General features: G+C 45.4%; 1 protein-coding gene across 2 annotated transcripts in view; it reads left to right on the top strand.

Annotated features, from left to right (window-relative positions):
- Positions 1-17525, top strand: part of SC5D (sterol-C5-desaturase) — an 80616-nt gene extending 63091 nt beyond the window's left edge. Inside the window, exons 6-7 of one of the 2 annotated variants that reach the window (XR_011495657.1) lie at positions 10736-10805; positions 16855-17525. Coding sequence is in view for 1 of the 2 variants with exons in the window: in XM_070490063.1 (XP_070346164.1) it covers positions 10736-10751 (16 nt within the window). In the remaining variant the exon portion in view is untranslated. Of the gene's footprint in view, positions 1-10735; positions 12023-16854 lie in introns of those variants that run through there. The other variant, XM_070490063.1, reaches the window with a different exon arrangement.
- The last annotated feature ends 399 nt before the right edge of the window (positions 17526-17924 follow it).

Genomic DNA, 17924 nt, shown 5'->3' with positions numbered 1-17924 from the left:
AAGGGACGACAGAGCTCTCTGAGGTCTCTTTTATAGGAGCACTAATCCCATTCATGACCTGCCCTTATGACTTAATCACCTACCAGAGGCCACACCTCCTAACATCGTCACATTGGGCATTAGGACTCCAACATACAAATTTCGGGGGCGCACAAACATTCAGTCCATTGCAACGGTCTTGACTTCTGCTAGGTCCATCCTGACTGCTTTTCAGAACTTGTGCTGAAAAATGTGTCATGATAGGAGGTCATTTCAGTCTTTTGCTGCCTTATGTTTGTTACTGGTAGTAGCAGTGTTGCTATTATTATATAAGTAATATATATTTATTAGAGAAAAATTAGGAAATAAGAATAAATAAAAGAAGCCAAAATCCAAAATATACATACATGTAAAACACCCTGGAATCTTATAATACAGAAAAAACCACTACTAACATTTTAGTGAATATTCTAGACTTTGTATGTAACTACATACCCACATATATGTGCTCATAATATATTTTGTGACATCAAGTTCATACTATTTTGTTTTGAAACTTTCTTTTTTCATTTAATAATGTGTTGTGGACATCTTTCCAAGGCCGTATAAACCCTTCTGCACTCATGTGTGCACACGCGCGTACACACACACAAATACACGCAGCAACAGGATTGCTTGCAACTAGAAGTTGCTTCCTCCACAAAAGATGCCACAGGTTTCAAGGTCAGGGGTGAGTTTAACTAACTAACAAGGCAGGAGGATGATTTTTCCCCTGACAGCCATGAGTGCTCCTCGCCTCATCTCTGGCCCACTCTAGATATAAGGATGGGCTAAGAAGGGGAGGATGGGGATCTCATTAGAGGCAGTGTGAGAAGAGCCTGAGGGCGGGCACTCCACACCCACAGGAAGACAGGGCAGATGGGTACTAACACTCTGGGAGCACAAACTATGGGCGTGATTCCAAAGCACAGGTCCCTGCTCTCACCTGTCCTTAGATAAGGCTGGATGTTCAGCATGAAAACATAAATCAGTGGAGCTGTGGCTGCTGCCTCCCTTCCTAATTACCCTGAGAAATGTCAAGTCCTTGGTGGCCCCCGCTTCCTCTATCCCAGTCCATGAAGGCAGTGGAGGGAGTTTTAGCAGCTGGGGGCCCCTGTAGCCCTGCCAACCAGCCTTTCCCCAAACCCTTGGGGACTGCCACCATCTTCTTCTCTTCTGCCAACAAGTCCGGTAAGAAAGCTGCTCTCCTGAAATCAGCACGTCCTGACAGCCTACTCCAGGACAAGCCCTCCCCTGACAGGCAACCTGAACTGCAAGGGGCCCTCGCAGTCCTCAGTGTGCCAACAAGTCCCTTACAGCTCTAGAGACCAGCAGGAGTAGCCTTTGAACAGAAACTGTAATGTCCATGAGATACACGAGCCTCCTACACACAGCGCACTAACTGCTCCACACAGAGCATATGATGTGAACACGAGGAAACTGAACTCCTTCAGTCACACATTCAGTCCTGCATCAAATACTTATCAAAGGTCTCCTCTGTTTTCCCTCCTCTCTTTCCCATTTCTTATCTAGCACCAAGTCTGGTTCATGCTAACTCTTTAAAAGTTGTTTTTTAAAGCATTATTGAGTCTATCCCTTCCTCTTCAAGCCCAATTCTTTGTTAGTTTTCACCTAAATGAAGTTGATTGCGGCAGATGTAGTTTAATCTGTCCTATGCACTCTCAGCTCCATCTTGTCATTGTGCTATCTCAACATGGAGGGCATTAGAAGGGACAACTGATGAAGCAAAATTCAAATTTGTCTCCAAGATATTCAAAAATTTTAGAAAAAGCCATTTATTTGGCTTTTCATCATTTAACATCATTCTCAGTAGGATTTTAGAGTGGCACAGAGATAGTTGGTGTCCACTGACTCCTGGCTCCATGAGGCCCAGAGCCCTGTCTCCTTCATGGCGATGTCCCCAGGTACTTAGAAGAGGTGGCTACTAAGTATTTACTACATGACTGAGTGACTGATAGGTCTCATGTCAAAGGCAGAGCGGTAACAGAATGTCAGAATGTCAGCACTTTGACAGCACCCATCTTCCTCTGGCCAGACACATAATTCTGTTTTCTAAAGTCTGTTGACAAGTACTGACCCCTCCTGGCATAGCATCGCCATTTCTCAAGCAGAGCTAGAGCTGAGCCCTCAGCCTCTGACTTCAGCCTCTCAGCCCAATTTCAATCCAGGGGGTCAGGCGTCACCACCATTCCTGAGAGCTGGCTCTCGTTACCTTTTTGAGTGGCAACACCTAAGACTTGATCTAGAGAGGCAGCTGGCATTCAGGCCAGGCTGACATCCTCTCAAAGGAGGGGAATGGCACAGAGACTGCCCTTCAGCAAACCAAAAGAGACTCACCCTGACAGGAGAGCGTCCGAGCGCACCAGCCCTGTCAGGGACTCTAACCAGGTCCAGGGGAGAGGGTCAATTTTGAGATGAACAATATATTTCTGTTATTCACTGACCCTGAAGATCCTGAGGGAACTTGTGTGAAGTTGGGGGAGGTGGGAAGAGAAGGAGAGTGTTTTATGTTACAGCAAAAGCAAATAAATAAAATACTTGGGACAGGGAGGCATTGTAAGAAATTAACTTTACAAAGTCACCAAATTGAGGATTAAAGAAAAAGATAAGCCACGTGAGAAATGACCTTTTCCTCTTCTCTGTCACCAACTGATGGTGCTTGTGGCATGGGAGAGAAACTAGGCCCACAAGGGTGCGGGAGAGGAAGAAAGCAGTGAAGTGGGTCATGCTTTGGTCACCACCAAATTCATTTGGCCAACACCTTCTCAAGAGCACCAGGCAGAGAGAAGGCAGGGCCACCAGGAAACCTGAGAAGGAAGGAGAGGAACCAGAAGGTGGAGGAAGGTAGCTGGATGGCTCATAGGGCTGAGAGTTCACAGGGGTTATGCCAGTCAGCGTGCCAAGCCAGACCTACAAGGATTATGAAGGACCTGGAAAATGAGGGCTCCCAATAGAGAGCCCTGGAGAAACTCACAGTGGGTGGGGCCAGCCAGCCAGATTAACAGGCTTTTATAAGGAGAGGAGAAAAGGAAAAGTCTTTGCAACCCTCTGACATTGATGGTTGAGTATGGCCTCTTCCACTCACTTGTTTTCACATTGGAGCAAGTCCATCACCTCTCTAAACTTGGGCTTCCTCATCCATAAAGGGGTAATAATAGTGCCTTCCTTGTGGAAGCATTGGGAGGGTTAAGTGAAATAATTCATGGATAGCACTGATCACCATGCCTGGAAAACAGTGAGCTTTTCAATAGTACTGTTTTCTTCATTTGCAATACCAGGTTGATATGGGCAGTGAGCAGGAGCGATACACTAGCAGTGGCTACAGCCAAAAACAGGGAACAACTATTCTTTGTTCAGTAGACCTTTTTGAGCACCTTCTAGGCGCTATTGCCAGGAACTTAAACAGACAGGGTGGCAGAACAGTTGGCCACACCCAGTCACAGTTTCCCATGGGAATCTTCTTCAGGGGACATAGTTAGCATCTGATCCAGAGAACAACTCTGTATAACCAGCAGTAAGCCACAGCTCTCAGGGAGCTGAGCTCAGTGTCTTGTCACACAGAAGGATAACCACAGGAGGGCAGGCTTGAAGGAGAGCTGACTATGCATCTTCAATATGCATTTTTGCGTCAGATTCTACTGAGGGTCTGTTTGGGTTTTACATTCTGCTGGTATCTTGACCAAGATGGCTCTTGTCTGCTAAGAGAAGCTAACGAGCTTTCTAAACACACAGACCTTTAGTGAAATTTCCTCTGAAAACACACAGAGAAACATCTGGACTGCCTTCGTCTGAGGGTGCCAAGGGGCAGGTCTGGGCAGAGGCAACCATCTAGCTCTGTAACCGTGCGCCTGGCAATGGTGTGCACAAAGGGGCTTGAGCCACGAAAGACAAATGGTTGGGCATAAAGTAGGTGGCTTCTAAGATGTAGGGCAGTTCCCAAGCAAGGAACAAAATATGGTTTGGAATCCAAGTGTAGCTGGTAAATCCTTTCCTCCCAGCTGCACGGTCCTTCTTAACAGAGGTTTTTGTGGACCTCATTGTGCTTTCCATACCTGGCTGACCAGAAGAATCATCTGGAACGCTTTTTGAAAATGCAGATTTCTGTGTCCCACCCTCAGAGACACTAATTACATAGGTCTGTGGGTGTGTATTATTAAAAAGTTCCTTGGCTAATTCTAACTCACAGCTAGCTTGGGTCAGGCTGGTGGATAATGATGCAGACAGTATGTGATCAAGAAGGAAGAAGAGACGCATAGGCAAGGGCAGAACCAAGGTCACTTATCTAGGGCTTCACTGACCCCATCTCCTCATCCCTAGAATGAGCGAAACTTACCCTGGACTCTCTTTCACAGAGACATTGTAGAGGAAATTCTAATATCTGATGCCAGCTCAAGATTCTAGAATCCTCTGAGAGTATGAAGATAGGGTGCTATGTTAAAGATGGGACAGCTAAAAGACAAAACCAAATAATCTACAATCTTATTTTAAAGAAACTTTCTAGCTGCTAGAAAAGTAGTAGACTAATGCCCTACCTTGAAGAAGAGAAGGAGAGGCATCCTTTTTCTGTATGTCACCTCCTCACTCAGATTTAGGAGGGACACTGAGCATAAGTGACCAGGGCCCCAATTGCTACATTCTAAAATCTAGTTGGGCAAATAGGACATGCCTCCCATGAGCTGCTCCCAGCTGGTGACTAAGTCGGACAGACCATTCCTGGGACACACTGATGTCCTTGACTGGCAACGCTGGCTCGAGGACTCCCCAAGAGCCTTGCCAAATCTTTTTCAGACCGCATGGAAGTCAAGGATGCTTCCCTCAACCTTCCTACCTCTGGTCAGACTTGTGTGGTGATCTGATAGCACTCCAGTACTTTTTAGCTCCATCTCCGTTTTCTCTCATACCAGCATTTCCCTTCACAACGTCCTTGCGTGTTTAATCCATCTTGGCCCCCGCTCCTTGGAGGCCCTGGACTCACGCATGATCTTTGGAATAGCTGCAGTTCCGAGATGTTAGTGGTCCTCCAGAGCCTTGCACATCTTTGACCCTTAAGGTCTGAGGGCTTGGGGTTCCAGGGGTGTTCAGGCTAATGGTGCCAAGGAAGGTCCAGAAGAAAGAAGCAGAGACCAGATATTTAGGGAGAAATCTCCACGGCTGACTCAAGAGATACAGATGCAAGATCCTTTGGTTTTCTTTTTCTGTACCCATTACTATGAGCTAGGCATTACCTTTCTTTCACAAATAACAAAACCAATACTTTGATAAGTCAACTAACCTGCTCGAGATCATTCAACTAATAAATATCAAAGGATATTTCCATCCTCAAAGGCCACTTTGTTTCCACTCTACTGCAATGATTCTTCACTAGAAAACAGCATAATATGATGGTTCAGAGCATAAAGTTTGGAACTGGACCACCTCAGCTTCCTCATCTTTAAAATAAGGATAGTGTTGGGGGTCGGTCCCATGGCCAAGTGGTTAAAGTTCCATGCACTCTGCTACGGCAGCCTGGGGTCACGGGTTCAGATCCTGGGCACAAACCTCCTCCACTCATCAGCCATGCTGTGGAGGCATCCCACATACAAAACAGAGGAAGATTGGCACAGATGTTAGCTCAGGGCAAATCTTCCTCAAGTCAAAAAAAGAGGAAGATTCAGATAGATGTTAGTTCAGGGCGAATCCTCCTCACCAAAAAACTAAAAAATAAGGATAGCGTACCTACCTCAGAAGATTGTTGTGAAGATTGAGTGAGTTACTATTGGTAAGTGCTAAAGAAATGTCAGCTGATCATGGTAGTAGTAACAGCAGCAGTAGTAGGCTGGGTTTTCCTTTGTGGGTATCAGTTAGGCAGTTGAGAATGGTAGATGGGGTTTAGAGGGGTTGTGGATCCCATCTGCAAGTGCATGAAATAATAAGTCATTTATTTGACTGAAGTATAGGACATCTGGTGGGAAAAGCAATGAGAGGAAAGGTCGTGTTGGGTGCCAGGGGAGAAAGCCTGAGCTGCTTTGACCGGGCTGGTCCTGAAGGGCTGATAGGGCATGGGGTCAGAACGACATGCTGATGTGTCCCAATGGCTACAGAAGCAAGGGGATCTCCAACAATAGGGAGTCCTCCAGCATGAGGAGTCCAGGAAAGCTAAAAAGAGCTAAACTTGACCTGGCCCTTCACCTATCGAGTAGCAGGGGCAACTTGGTGGACCAAATACAGCCTTTCTCCAGGTAGTCTTGGACCCACCAGAAGCCAAAAGAACCTTATGGGGAAAGAGATTTTTAGAAGTCAGTTACTTAGCAAGTGGTCTTCTTAATAATTTAATAAAATATGACTTGTCTGAAAATACCAGGCCTTTTCAGGAGAAAATAGTGAATTACACTTTGTGGGAAATAGGACCTCAAAAACTGATGACCTACAAAGTTTTTCTGGCAAGTAAGGAAAGAGAACAGGTTTTATTGTCAAGACACTCCCACTCTGTCTTAAGAGTTTTGCATAGATAATCTTTCTAGCTACAAAAATCTGAATTATTGGTGCATCAAAATATTCCAAGGTGTTTTCACTTCCTCACAGATAATTCAAGCAAATTCAGACATGCAAGCTGAAAATGAGGCAGGCACCAGATGAGGTCAAGGCCAGGGCACCAGCTCGACTCAGTTCAGTGCAGCAAGCATTTATTGAGCACTTACTATGTACCAGCTCCTGGGCTGGCCTCTGAGAATATAAAGATAAAAAGATTGACACAGGCTTCACAGAGCTCATAGGCTGGTGTGGAGAGAGAGGTAGCCACAGACACCATAATGTGATACATGCGTTAAAAAAAGTAATACATCACGCATGCTCAAAACTCTAGCCCTGTGAAACATCTTCCAATTTCCTCAGCAGGTCACCCTCTATCTTTGTCTAGCAAAACCATCCTTTAGGTCCCAGCTTCAATACACTCCCTCAGAGACCTTCCATGATCCATGAGACTAGGCACCCCTGTGTCTGCGCTAGGAGCTCACACTTGAAGTTCTTGGATGTGGGACAATTTGGTTCACCCTTGTATTCCCAAACCCTAGCTGACTACTGGTTCTGCTTCTTAGGCACAGAAAGAACTAAGTAAATATGTGTTCATGAATGGAGGAATGAGGAACTGAACAGAATACAGGATTGTCTCCCAAGAATCAATGACCTTTTATACTATTAATAGAAGCTTGGCAAACCTGGGGTTGACCACGGCCAGACTGATCAAATCTGGTGGGTAGGGGACAGCAGCAGAAAGCTCCAGGAAACACTCCATTTGAAGGCAAGAGAGCAGTGACATTAAGTCTACGAGTTATTATTCTCCTGGAGCAGCAGCAGCACAGGAGACAGAGCCCAACTTACACGGAGGAGGGCTGACGGGGGCAAGGCATGGCACTGGGGCCCCAGCCAGGTCTGTGAAGGCTCAAGACAGGACATCAATATCATGGGCAACCAGTCCAATGATACAGACTAGGCAGGGATGGTCAATAGGTTTCAATTCTGTGCCAACTGTATCCAATTTCTGGGAGTGGTGTGCTGAGAAGGGTTCTGAAGCAGACAGGACCATGCAAGCGAGAGTTCTGGAATTTAATAGCAGTGTCTGCATGAGAACCAGAAGCCTAGTGAAAGCATTCTTCAAATGTATTTGGGGTCTCTGCTGGTCGGGAGTTGGGAGGATGGTATTCAGTTAGCTCCCTGCTCTGAAATCTCTAAGCACAGTGCTTAGCTTGTGGTGGGTACTCAGTTGGGGTTAGTTCCCTTCCTCCACCCTTAGGAGTGGGATGACTGAACCTGCTTGCAGAGGGGTGGGCCTGGAAAAACAAGATGATAGGAGGCCTGGTCATCAGTCAGAGCTTTTCTCCAAAAACGCTCACTCTTGCCCCTCATGCCCAACCTCACCTCTAAGCTGGAAGACTTCGGACTGTAATGCCATTCTGTCCACCTTATTGGACAAGGTAATTGATCCTCAGTGTCCTCACTGGCCAGATAGGAATAGCAATGCCTTCATTGCAGGACTCTTGTGAAGCTCAATTCGATGTTAAAATAGTTGGCACAATGCTTGTTGTCTAGCAGGTACTCTGCACACAGCCATTTTCAGGCTGCATCTGGCTGTCTCAAAAAGCAGGCTTTGTCCCTGGAATCCTTGCTCCTCTCATCCTGGGCCCTTCTTCCACCTGCCGGTGTACTTCCTCTGCCTGTCTCCCAGATGGCCTCTCCTTCTATGTTGCCAAAAGCGCCCCTTCCTGTTCCCACATCACTCCGTGTCCTGAAATCATCTCTTGCCTCTCTCCCTCTCCAGAATTCTGTGTGCTTGTTGAATTTGATCTTAAGTGCTAGGACTCTATGATTTCACGTCAAGGCCCAAGTGCATTTTAAAAGAAGACACTTGATAATACACCTGTCTGTGTTGTGGAATTCCAGACTGCTGACCTCTGGCAGTGAAACAGAGCGAGCCAGCGAGCTCAGGCAGCAGTGGTTTCATGACCCCTTGTGAATGAGCAGATTGCACCATGGTTCTCAAACCTGTCTGCGCAGCGAAATCATCTGGGAAACTCTTAAGAAAATACAGATTCCTTGGCTCCACCCCAAACTTTCTTACTCACAATCTCCAAGGATGATGAAGAGGACAAAGACCCAGGTGACAACTTCCCTTGCTCTTAAGGTTGAGCAGACATGGGGCTGCACGCAGCCCTGAGCTGAGGGCACCCTTCTTCCCTACCAAGTGTGAGGGCTGCAAAGACCCAGAGGAGTGTGGCACCTTGACTCTGGGAGGACCTGTCAGCACCAGCCTGGAGTCCTGGCCACTGCCTTTCCCTCCCACCACCTCCTGGGTTTCCTATGCCGCTGCCCTGTTGTCAGGGAGACCTCCCCCGACTACTATCTCCACGGCCTCCACTGCAACGCCCACCCCCACAACATAAATGTAGGCAGTTTTTATTGAATGCCTTATACTAGGTATTCATTATTTCCTGAATCATCACAACCATATGGGATAGTTACCATCATTAAGCTCATTTTACAGATAGGGAAACCAAAGCTGAGAGAAATTAAGCATACGACTATGGGCAGGAAGCTAGCATGAGGTAGGACTTGAACCTGCAGTGATCCAAATCCAGAGTTGCAATTCCTAACCCCTGTGCTTTGTTGCCTTTACATTCTCAGCCACCAGGCCTTCACAAATGACCGGGTCTCCTTTCTATCACAGACAACTGTTTCACCGTGTTTTGGAAATTGCACACACTCTGCTCTGTGAGGGCTGAAGATGGATCAGCAGCTCGGAGACCCTTACCCTAGCAATAGAATCACAGCCCCCACTCCCTGTAGGGAGCCTTCAAGAAATGGCCCTGAGAGTCACAGGTTCTGTCTCCCCAGGCTGTTGAAACGAGGCTATTGCAGTGGCTCCCTTCAGGCTCCCAGCCAGCCAGTGGGCCACCTGCTTTCACAGTATAGTGCCTGGGGCTCTAATCCTCCAACACAGCAATCAAATGGCAGTAAACTGCAACAATGCGTGTAAGTACACATTTGTACTTCCCCTCCCTTGGTCCAGCCAGCGTATGTTTGAACTACTAGCAAGATCTCAAAGATGGTGGGCTGGCCTGGTGGTACAGCGGTTGAGTGTGCATGTTTCGCTTCTCGGAGGCCCAGGTTTTGCCGGTTCAGATCCCAGGTGCAGACATGGCACCGCTTGGCAAAAGCCAAGCTGTGGTAGGCGTTCCATGTATAAAGTAGAGGAAGATGGGCACAGATGTTAGCTCAGGGCCAGTCTTCCTCAGCAAAAAGAGGAGGATTGGCAGTAGTTAGCTCAGGGTTAATCTTCCTCAAAAAAAAAAAAAGATCTCAAAGATGGTACTGAATATCAACTCTGCTATACTTCTCAAATGGTACTTCTTAACCCTGGATGCACTTTCCAATCATCTGGGAAGCTTTAAAAAATACCAATGCCTGGGACCAACCACCCAAACTTTCTGACTTAATTGGACTGGATGGTGCCCAAAGTCTCAAAGGATTCTAATGGGCAGCCAAGTTTGAGAAGCCCCACTCTAGAACAGTGCTGCTGGTCTGGTGCTAAGAGAGTCTTTAAACTTTGCGAGGTGGGTTTCTGTCCCCCTGGAGAAACTTGAGTAGCTTTTCCCCCATGAGGGGGAAGCAATTGCTCATGTTGAAGGAGGGTTGTTTCTCTTTCTCTTCCCCACGTGAAACAAAGAATCCCTGTGGCCTGGGGTCTCAGGAGAGGAGAAATACTCCTGCTGGAGACAAAAGCTGTCTGCCTCAGCAGTCATGGCACGGAGACCTGTATTGAGGCCAGATAGGAACCCCCTTTATTAGCCAGAAGGATGAGTACAGAAATGGTAGACTCTGAGGAATTCTGGATTCTGGTCATTGTTCTCCTAGAAGGACTGACTTTGACCACTCCAGAAAGAAAGCTGTCTCTAATATCTTTAGAAAGAAGACTCTGCCACTTTCCCCTGTAACTCGTTTCCCATCTCCCAATACTTGCAGGCCAACAATTCTTTCTTACATCTAATCCTAATTCCCCTTACTGCAGTTAAACTGCGGTTTTCTTGTTTGTCCTTGTCTGAAACAAGGCCAGCTGTCTTCACTCGTGCAAAGCCCTTGAGGACTGGCTGGTAGAGGGTAAATACAGAATGGTCTGACCTTGGTTTTGCATAAACCCTCAGGTAAAATTCTTCTCTTCCTCCAGGACCCTGAGGAGCTAAACAGAAGGGCACTCGAGTTGAAGGTCCTACGTCTAAAGCCTGGAATGAATAATGGTTCGTTTGGAGTTCATTGTTATTATTGTTCATCCACTTCTTCACTTATAAAGCAGATAAAATTGTGTTGAGGAAAGGCCACATCTAATGAAAAAATCATCCTTGTTTGCATTCATTTCCACTGCTCCTTCCCCGACCCCGCTCCCACTACTACCAATAGCCTCACCTGAATTTTGTGAAGCAAAAGGAAGGAAAATCAAAGCCAGTGTACTAACTGGCTATTTTCTGTAACCGACAGAAACTAGGACAACGAGAGCAGCATGAGGCTGCTGCCTTTAATGTCTGTGGATTTGTTCCAAGGGACAAGTTGAAGAGTTGATAAACTGAACAGAGGTAGTCATCTGAGCATCTTAGGGGACTCACCTCAAGTGTCATGTTCCTGTCTGTTTGTGGCTGTGCAGTCTGTGTTCACTGCTTCATAGTCACTCCTGGCACTTGGAGGAAGGAAAAATCCTATCTGCCTGATGACTAATCTGTGGAAAAGAAGTCTGCAATCTGTTGGGCAGAATTCCTCCTTCTTCTCCCCTCTGCCCTCCTGCCACGCTGTTTATTTACGAGTGTCTCTTTCCAGTTTTCCCCAATGGGATAGCTATGTTCTCAATGTTGTCTTCGGCAAATTACCAAAATAGAATTTATGATTCATTGACCCAAATTATGTTCCCACTGACAATATCTGCAGAAATCCTGTTCAACAATGGCTTGCTGAGTTTACAGAAAACATACATCATTCCCGGGAATTCACTCACCCCAACAAGGCCAACAGAAGAGCAAATTAAATCTTATCTCCTCAGAAGTCCGTGATGAAGAACATCCTGGTCTTGGCAATTCACTGCACATTTTCACAAAGCTTTGAGAAAGCAAGATTGTTAGGGTTTTCCTGTGATTTGCAGTTAAGTCCTGAGGTCTACATGAAAGACCTCTCTGTAAGGATAGTGACCTATTTTCCTAAGCTACAACTCTGAGATTAAGGTCCCACGCTCGCTTTGTGCTCTAAGCACCTTAAGGCATCACAGACATTTTTCTCAGCAGGTATGTATAGTGCATAGTAACCAGGCTCTATCTTTGATATCGCTTGCCCATGATCTTAACGAGGAAGCAAAGTAATCTAAAAAGTTAAGACACCAAACATATATTGCTTCCCTTGATAGATAAACTTCTCCCTTAGTGATTTTTACTTTTGTGCACTTGTCTCAGAATGAAATAAAGTGAAAGTTAAAAACCTAGTTCATCAGCTTACAATCTGTTAAGCAAAGCTAGACGGAATCGTTGCAAAGCAAATAGAAGCACAGAAGATGGAGTGAGCATCCTCCACCCCAAATCTCCCACTGCATGCAGGTATAAAAACTGGAAGGAATGCGTGGGGCAGCTATTCGAGGACCCTGAAAAATGAATGATTGCAGGTGGATTGGAAAAGAAGGACAGAATTTGAAGTACCACAGAACCGGCAATGAGTCCCCTCCCTCCCACGTTTTTCTCTTGTTGTCCCCTGGCCTGGACTCAAGGCAGCCTGAAAACTTGAGACATGGAGAGAGAGAGTTCCAGGAGAAGCCCTCTACTTCTGGCTCAACAAACACAAAGGAGAGTGCTAATGCTTAGGAGGCGTGGAGAAAATAGCCCATTTTTTCTTTCTCTTTTTCTCTATTCTGTTGTGTCCCAGTCCCCAGACAATCCTTAGGTAGTGGTGGCAATGGCAGCAGTGGGGCCCATGGGTGGCTAAAACTCTGAGGAAGGGGAACTCCCCACTGTGATTGGTGGAGCAGTGGTCCCCAGTGGGTGAGTGTTCCTCTGTTGCTTTTTCTCTCTCTCTGTCCTCCTCCCACGTGGCCCCAGATGTAGGTGCCCTCATGGAAGTAAGCAGCAGAACAAGGGAACTAAAGCCCCAGTTTTCTGACTAGACAAATGGAAAATGGAGCCCCAGAGAGCCAGAAAGTTCTGGGGAGATTGTGGAGACGGAGGAATTGGGAAGTTGTTCACAAATTCCTGAGCTCACCCACAAGCTTCACATGCATGGATCTGACTTTAAACAACATACCATAGACTTTGAAAACTGAACTATGAGATAGACCATTGCCCCCATCCCAGACCAGACAATGGGTCATGTACCTGTTGGGGCAGATCTGAGCAGCATTGCAAACTGAAACTGAAACTGACACTGAACTGAACTTTGAAACTGTACTGACCCTGAACTGACAGTGGAACCACACACACAGAAGTATAGTTGGAACATATGTCTTGAACCCAACTAGGTTGATTGCCTACTGAAACAAAAAATCAACACGTTCTATAGAGTTTAATCAAGACCCAGAGTCTCATAATATAATACTGAAACTGTCCAGAATATAGTCGAAAATTACTTGGCATATAATGAGTCAGAAAAACCTCAACTTGCACAGGAAAAGATAATCAAGAGATGCCAACAATAAGATGGCACAGATGTTGGAATTATCCGACAAAGATTTAAAGCAGCTATTATATAAAAGTGCTCCAAGAAGTAAGATTGAACATTCTTGAACCAAATAGAAAGACAGAAAGTCTCAGTAAAGAAGTAGAAGATAAAAACCAAACAAATGGAAAGTTTAGAATTACGTAATGCAATAGCTAAATTTTTTTTAAATGATCTGGATGGGGTCAATAGTAGCATGGAGAGGTCAGAGGAAAAAATCAACAAACTTGAAAATAGATCAATAGAAAGTGTCCAATCTGAAAAACAGAAAAGAAAACAATTGGAAAAAAATGAGCAGAGCCCCAGAGACATATGGGACATTACCAAAGGTCTAATATTCATGTCATCGGAGTCCTAGAAAGAGAACAGAAAGGATGGAATACAGAAAAAATATTTGAGGAAATAATGGCTGAAACTTCTCAAATTTGGTGAAAGATATTAATGTATAGATTCAAGCAGTTCATCAAATCCCAAAGAACATAAATCCAAAAAAATTCAAATGAGATATATTGTAATCAAATTGTTGAAAACTACAGAAAAACTGTTGGAAGCAGCTCGAGAGAGAGAGAGAGAGAGGAAACAATACTAAACAATAAAGAGCAGACATCAATTAAATTGAAAACAAAATCAAGAGAGAAAACCAAAAGCTGGTTCTCTGAAAAGATCAATTAAATTGATATCTATTTCTATATCTCTCTCTCTCTCCCCCGCCTCACCCCCAACCCCTCAAAGCTCCATTCCCCATGGCAATTACCACATTTCTCTCTCCCCACGTATATAGGATCACTTTCCTCTGGATTACCTTTGTCTTTTCTCTCCTTTCCCTCTCTTTCACATCTCCCAAAATCTCTTTCACATCCAACTAAGACAAAAACTTGTCATTAGTCAAAATCTTTACCACCGGTTACTACTCAGGCCTCCGCCTGGGAGCCTCGGTTCATCTGGCCTTAAGTAGAAACTATAAGGAGCTGCAGAGTAAAGGTGCTTCCAGTTGCCATGGGCTTAACCATCTATTTATAGTTAGAGAAACAGAGTTTAGAGCGGTGCTCTCTTCTTCCCTCTGAAGTATTTACCTAACATTCCTTAATCCATGAAGACATTTCTCTGTGACTCCTTTGTCCATGTACTCCTTCAGAGAAGTGGCATGCTTTCAAAGCACAAAGGATTATTGCAAGTCACTGTGGGCAAATAAGTCTAGCATAGATTTGGGACATTGAAAATATAAGAAAATTACCATGTCCTCACATCGTAGGAAAGGGTGTCTTTTTATATCTAGATATCACTTACTTTCAGGATGATAATTGATCTATTGTCATTAATTTGCCACACATTTATGAGAACCAACTACGTGCAAAGCACAATTAACACTTCGAGAAACTGCTTTTGACTTCTGAAAGAGGATTTATTTGCACGGCTACACCCTGAAATAGCAAAGCGTTATTGGCTGCTTCTTTAGAATCCTGGTTGGAGCTTGGAAAGTAAACCCTTAACATATTTACATAGAAGTAGGAAAATCGGTCTCCCCAACGTGAAGGGGCAAGTAAGGCCTAGGAGAAAGTGGCCACTGTAGGCAATTTACCCCCAGAGCCAGCAGCTCCCTTTGCAGTCAAGACACAGCCCCACCTGAGCCCCCTGGCACGGCCACATACATGGGTGAGGAGGCCCAGTTTCTCCTGTGGAAAGCAGAGCTTCTAAAATGAACTCTGGCAGTTTAACACCAGGCAGTCTTCCCTAGAGTGGGAGCACCTGAGTCTCCCCTCCCGCCCCATAGCCTGAGTCTATACAGCTTCCTAGAGCGAGCAGCTGCTCTTCCTTGGGTGGGGCCCCCTCATGGCAGTGATCCCTGCCTGCCTGGGCTCTGTGGCCCAGACTTATAGCTAGCTGGTTTCCCTCTTCAGACTAGCTTCCTCGCCAGCCTGACTGATCCCAACACCTAATCTAACCTCCTACCTCCCACTAAGGGAGCCACTGTCACTCTGCAGGGCTCATGTCGATTAACACAGGCAGCAGGGGGAGAAGTGGGCTGGGCCTCTGGTCAGCATCCCCCTACCACACGTTTCTCTGTAAACGGCCATTTCAGAGTCCTGTTCAGGATCCCTGTCAGAAACCCCACCAACAAGGAGCCAGGAGGGGACAGAGCTCCACATTTGAAACCTTCGAAGCCAGAGGGAATGTTAAGTCTTTTCCATGGCTGAGCATCAGGCTGGCAGAGCACAGAGCATTTGGTGTGCCCCACATATTGTCTGTAAGGCCTGAGCTTCCTGGTTTCTAAAAGCAGTAACGTTTATCTGCACCGTTGCCTTGGTCTAGTTCCCAGTCCTGACGACGCTTCCGAGTTACCTAGGGAGCTTGTGATAGATGCCAGAGAGGCTGGTTTTATGGGTGTGCTGAGGTGGGGCCCAGGAATCTGTTTTTTAACAACATACCTGGGGTGATTCTGAGGCAGCAGGTGCACGAGCAGGCACTTAGAAACAATCAGTATACATCACGGTTCTGGATAAATGAAGAGACGAGCTGATTTGGCCTCTCTGAAACCAAGATGGTGACTGTGGCTCTTCGACTGTTCTCACTTGTTCTGGGACCCCTAAGAGTCACCAGCTCTGCACACCTCCAATTCAGCCTCCAGAACAGAAAGTGCTGACAAGAGCAAAGCATAGCTAGCTAACGTGGAAAAGCTGTTAAGCGCAAAGAGATGCTTGAACAAACTTGCATTTCCCCTAAACACGTCTCAACAGCCCTTTAAAAATGCAACACAGCTGGCTGTATTTTTAATCATATCATTCTGTCACTCCCCACGTCCCCAGTATCCCATATGGCTTCCTCTAGAGGTCACTGAGAACATAAAGTTCCAAAAGTGCTGGGCACATGCCCAAACCAGCATCTTCGTGGAATTTTCTGTTTGTTTTTAATGTTGCAAGGTTACAAAGTAAGGCAAAAACTCCAATCAGAAGATAATAGAGCAGCCATTGTCATCAATCCATCCCTAAGGCCAGATTTTGGAATTCATGACTGTGCTCCCACAAGTCCTTCCTCTCAAGCTTTAATTATACAATAGCCAAAGAATGGAAACAAATTAAATGGGTATCAGCGGGAGACTGATTAAATGAGTTATGATACATCTACACAGTGGAAAATTACACAGCCCTAAAAAAGAATGAGAAAGTTTTTATGCCCTGATTTGGAAAAATCTTCATAGCTATAATGTTGATTGAAAAAATAAAAGCAAAATTCAGCATACAGGAGATGACATATGTATATATTTGTTTATATCTGATTATATGTGCATTCCTGGAAGGATATATACAAAAAATAACATTGTTTGCCTCTGAGAAGAACTAAGTTGCAGTGTCAGGTGAAGGGGAGGTATGAAGGGGGATTTGTATATACTCTTTTATACTCTAATTAATATATTACCTATTCAAAACATTAAATTAAAAATATACATACACTAACAACTCTTAAGTATTTATGTTGATTGTGGGAACACAGGTAATCTGAACGGAGCTAAACATAAAAGTATTTATATTTCGTTTGGTTTGATTTTACTTTTTTTTTTTTTGCAACAGATTTGTCTCTCTAATCATGTTTTGCTCACCCTAATTTTAGACCAAGTCTGAGTTATATGAACACACACCAGCTGGACAGTAGGAGGAAGCAGCTAAGAAACCAGTCTGGGACAGAACATTCGCCTTGGGTGACTGATGTGCAAATAACGAAGAGTGGCTATGGTTTGCAGCCCAGTTGTCTCCCGAAGGTGACAGCATTAAAATCAAGACCCACTTCTAGTGTGCCCTGGAATTTGCATACTCTTACTAAGAGTCAAAGAGTCTGGGTCAATCTAAAATTACAGCATTTGGTTGCAAAAGTAGACCCACCTATTCCCCTGTGTAGCTATCCTCTTAACTCTGAATTGTAGCTCTCCTTATCAAGCAGTAGAGTCTGCGTCCCCACTTCTTGCCTCTGGACTGGCCTTCTGACTTGCTGTGACCCATAAAATGAAGCAAAAGGAGTGGCATGCCGTATCCAAGCCTAGGCATCCAGCGGCCCCGCGCGCTTCACTCCCTCTCTTGGAATGCTGCCTTGGGCATGAGCCCAAACCTGGGCTAGCTGCTAGGATGAGAGACCACACAGACCCAAGCTGAGGTCCCAGATACGTGAGAGAGCCCAGCCAAGATGAGCAAAGTCACTCTGCTAACGGAGTGCACACAAATGAGAGTCTCCCTGGGACCTGAACTCTCCACCTGACCCACACACTCACGACTTACATAAATGCTTATTGCTGTAAGCCACTGCGTTTTGTGGTTGTTTCTTACATAGCCTTATTGTGGCAACAGACAACTGGCACAGAACTTCTTCGCTGTGCTAGTTTTGTTGCCTTCCCATTTCTAGTACTACACTGTTGCCCTCTTACTACCCAGTGGAGATCCTCCATTTAATAAGTTCAGCTTATTAAAAAACATCCATAATGTGTCAGATCTTTAATACACAGTCCCTGACCTCCAGGAATGGACAGTCAGGCAGGGAAGCAGACAGACAGAACCAAAGTGTGCACTGACCATCAGGAATGTATAGGAGAGGAGCACTAGCCCCAGCCCAGAGGTTTAGCAAAGTTTACTGGCAATGACCTCTGAGCTATCTTAAAGGATGAATAAAGGTTAGTTGGTGAAAGAATGTGC

The sequence above is a fragment of the Equus asinus genome, chromosome 20 (genome assembly GCF_041296235.1).
Source record: "Equus asinus isolate D_3611 breed Donkey chromosome 20, EquAss-T2T_v2, whole genome shotgun sequence".
Taxonomy (NCBI): domain Eukaryota; kingdom Metazoa; phylum Chordata; class Mammalia; order Perissodactyla; family Equidae; genus Equus; species Equus asinus.
The sequence above is the reverse complement of the archived record's forward strand: the minus strand, read 5'-3'. Positions and strand labels throughout refer to the sequence as shown.